Genomic DNA, 3,037 nt, shown 5'->3' on the forward strand with positions numbered 1-3,037 from the left:
ACAGAAATATGGATCAAAGTTGCAGCATCTACACACGAAAATATGGCAGAGACTGACAAATCCTAAGGTTGCTAATCTGCTCGAAAGTAAGGAGAGAAAATAGAGACGATTTAGGTGTGATTATTCCACAAGCACTGCTCCTCTATTTATATGCACCAAAGAAATTTGAGATTGACTAGGATTATGACTTTCAAAATTTGAATAGAAATATATCTCCCAAGATTTAACTACATCTTGATCTTGATCATCTATCTCAATAATATTTGTAAACTAATTATCAAGATACCCAAAATATTTATTTTATCTCCAAAAATATCTCGATGACATAAAATATACTAATACAAAATATCATAAATTAACTATTATCACAAATAAATAATTAAAAAATAAAAGATCCTAAACTTAATTTAGGAAAAATTTACGGTCTTCACATCCTCCCCACCTTATGAGAAGTTTCGTCCTCGAAACTTGGATTAACTTACTAGTAAGGTCGCTAATCGAAACGGTTTGGTCGGTTACTCAGGCACAAGCCCTAACATCTTACGAACCTCTTAGATGTACACAAATGGGTGGCGCCAAAATCAAACGAAACAGATAAAAAAACATTGTTGATTAGAATGGTACCTTCCACGACTTTGTTCGTACCTCTCGCGTTGTCTTGAGTAATGGCATAGACACGAGCATTGGGTTTATTTTCCTTTGATTGGCCTTGAGTAGTAGTACTAGCATTTGGTCCTGTCTTTGCCTTCATGGGTTCGGGACATTGAGCAATTCGGTGTCCCATTTTTCCACAATTGAAACAGGCACCAGTGTTCCGACGGCATTCCCCTTCATGTCGAAGGTGGCAGGTGGGGCATAGCTTGATCTGTGGACGGTTTGGAGCAGAATAAGTCTCCTGGAACGATTCACCAGACTGGTTTGGACGCTTGGACACTTGCCCGTTCGGAGAAGATTGGCTCGTCAGAGGTCGTTTATTGTGGAAGTCATTCTCACGGCGCTTGATATCCGATTCAGCTCGGATGGCCGCTCCCATCAAGTCTGCAAAGTTGGCAGGTTGATAAACAGCTAATGCAGACTGGATTCGGCTGCTCAACCCCTTCTTGAACCGATGCAACTTTAGCTCATCATCTCCCATAATCGTTGGGGCGTAAGACCCGAGCTCATTGAACTTGGAGGTGTATTCCACCACTTTCATGTCTGGAGCTTGCGTGAGATTTTCAAATTCGCTCAGCTTCTGTATACGAACCTCCGCTGGAAAGTACTGCTTCAAAAACGCAGTACTGAACTGTTGCCATGTGATTGGTCCCGCAGCTAACATAGCAGGTGAAACGGCTTCCCACCATTTCCTTGCTTTGTCCTCCAGAAAAGGAATTGTCACCTCCACTTTAAGTGCTTCAGGGACTTCAAGTAGACGAAGTTGGTCCTCCATCTTCTTCATCCAATTTCGTCCCACCTCTGGGTCAGCATCTCCCTTGAACATTTCAGTTCGGTTCTTACGGAGCGATTCATAATGGAATTTGACTCCATTCTGAGCAGGTGGAGGAGGTGGTGGATTGCCATTGCCGTTTCCGTTGCCGTTAGTATTTCCCATCCCTTGGAGGGTCGTCGCCACTATTGCTGCGATAGCCGCAAGGTCTTCTCTGCTAAGACTGATTCTTGGAGGTGGATTTGCATTATCCCCACGATTGTTGTTGCGTGTTCTTGGGGGTTCTTCGGCCATTTCCTACAGTAAAGGAGTTCTAAGAATTTGTCGAAACAAGATACTTTAAGAAGAAGGAAATAGCAGAATAAATGAATCAATAAATATTCCAAATGAATAAAAGTTATTTTATTGATTCCCAAAATGTCATGAAGGTGAACGAAACAAAACAAGCTAAGTCTCAAAAATACCAAGATATCCAAACCATGCTGAATAAAAATCAAAACAATGTTGAATAAAAGAACTAATCTAGGTAGTAGCTCTAGTGATAGTCATCTTCCAAAAATGAAGAAGAACGAATTACGATCAGAATTTAAACTGATGAACAATTTATAATATGTTACTCGGGCAGTATTGATATCAAGCGAAATTTTCGGGCAAATTTTCCAAAAATGGAAAATTTTGAGATTTCTTTCTGGGCAGAAACTACAAGTCGAGGGTGTCGTGGGACAATTCGCGGAATTGGATTTCGAATTTCCTGGGGGAAGTTATAAGCGTCCGAAAACTTTCCTAAAACGGCAAAAACGCAATTTCGAAGGCTTAAACGATGGAATTCGGGCTAAAAGCGTCATTAGTCATATAAAGTATGAGTTTAACTTAGAAGATCGTTTTGGGTCAGGCTACGCAGGGCTTTGGTCAAAATTTGACAACGTCAAATTTTTCGGTACGGAATCCCATCCGGATTTATGAACCTGGCGGCTTTGATACCACTTTAATGTCACGCCCCGAGACCGAGACGTGTCACCGGCGTTGTTTCAAATTTACAAAAAATTGTAAAACAACCAGCCTCGTAGTACAGTATAAACCAAACCAGTCTATTATCATAAATAAACTCCAAAACATTGTCTTTACAACTCGATAAATCCAAAATAACGAAACAAATGCGGAAGCGTCTAAAAACTTAATAATAAAACATTAATATTAAAAATTCCAAAAATAAGCATAACGACATTTAGTTTTATTGGTCATCAATCACCATCCCCAAAACATATCTTGCTCACGAACTTCTACATCATCATCTTCATAATCTGGGAGGGAAAAGTAAGGGGGATGAGTGTTTTGGGAAACACTCAGCAAGTGGGGGCCGTTCGAGACATATACCAAATATATGCATAACATAAAATCATAATCGTGAACATGAACATGAACATAACTCAATACTTGGGCCATCCGGACATAACATCATCATGATAAATAACTTTCAACACATGAACATAAGCACTGAAATCCATCTCCTTTCCATGATTTACTGTCTCCTATATGTTAATCCTCTAAGGAGCGAGGCCATGTCCAATATGTTAATCCTCTATGGAGTGAGGCCATACAACGGTTACAATC

The 3,037-nt window shown here is 40.0% G+C and overlaps 1 protein-coding gene across 1 annotated transcript; it reads right to left on the reverse strand.

The window, feature by feature from the left end:
* Positions 1-532: 532 nt before the first annotated feature.
* LOC140862375 (uncharacterized) lies at positions 533-1,720 on the reverse strand. Its single transcript, XM_073265397.1, has one exon. It carries the CDS (start codon positions 1,718-1,720, stop codon positions 533-535), a length of 1,188 nt encoding a protein of 395 aa, XP_073121498.1.
* Between the last annotated feature and the right edge of the window lie 1,317 nt (positions 1,721-3,037).

This window comes from Henckelia pumila, chromosome 4 (assembly GCF_033568475.1).
Source record: "Henckelia pumila isolate YLH828 chromosome 4, ASM3356847v2, whole genome shotgun sequence".
NCBI lineage: Eukaryota > Viridiplantae > Streptophyta > Magnoliopsida > Lamiales > Gesneriaceae > Henckelia > Henckelia pumila.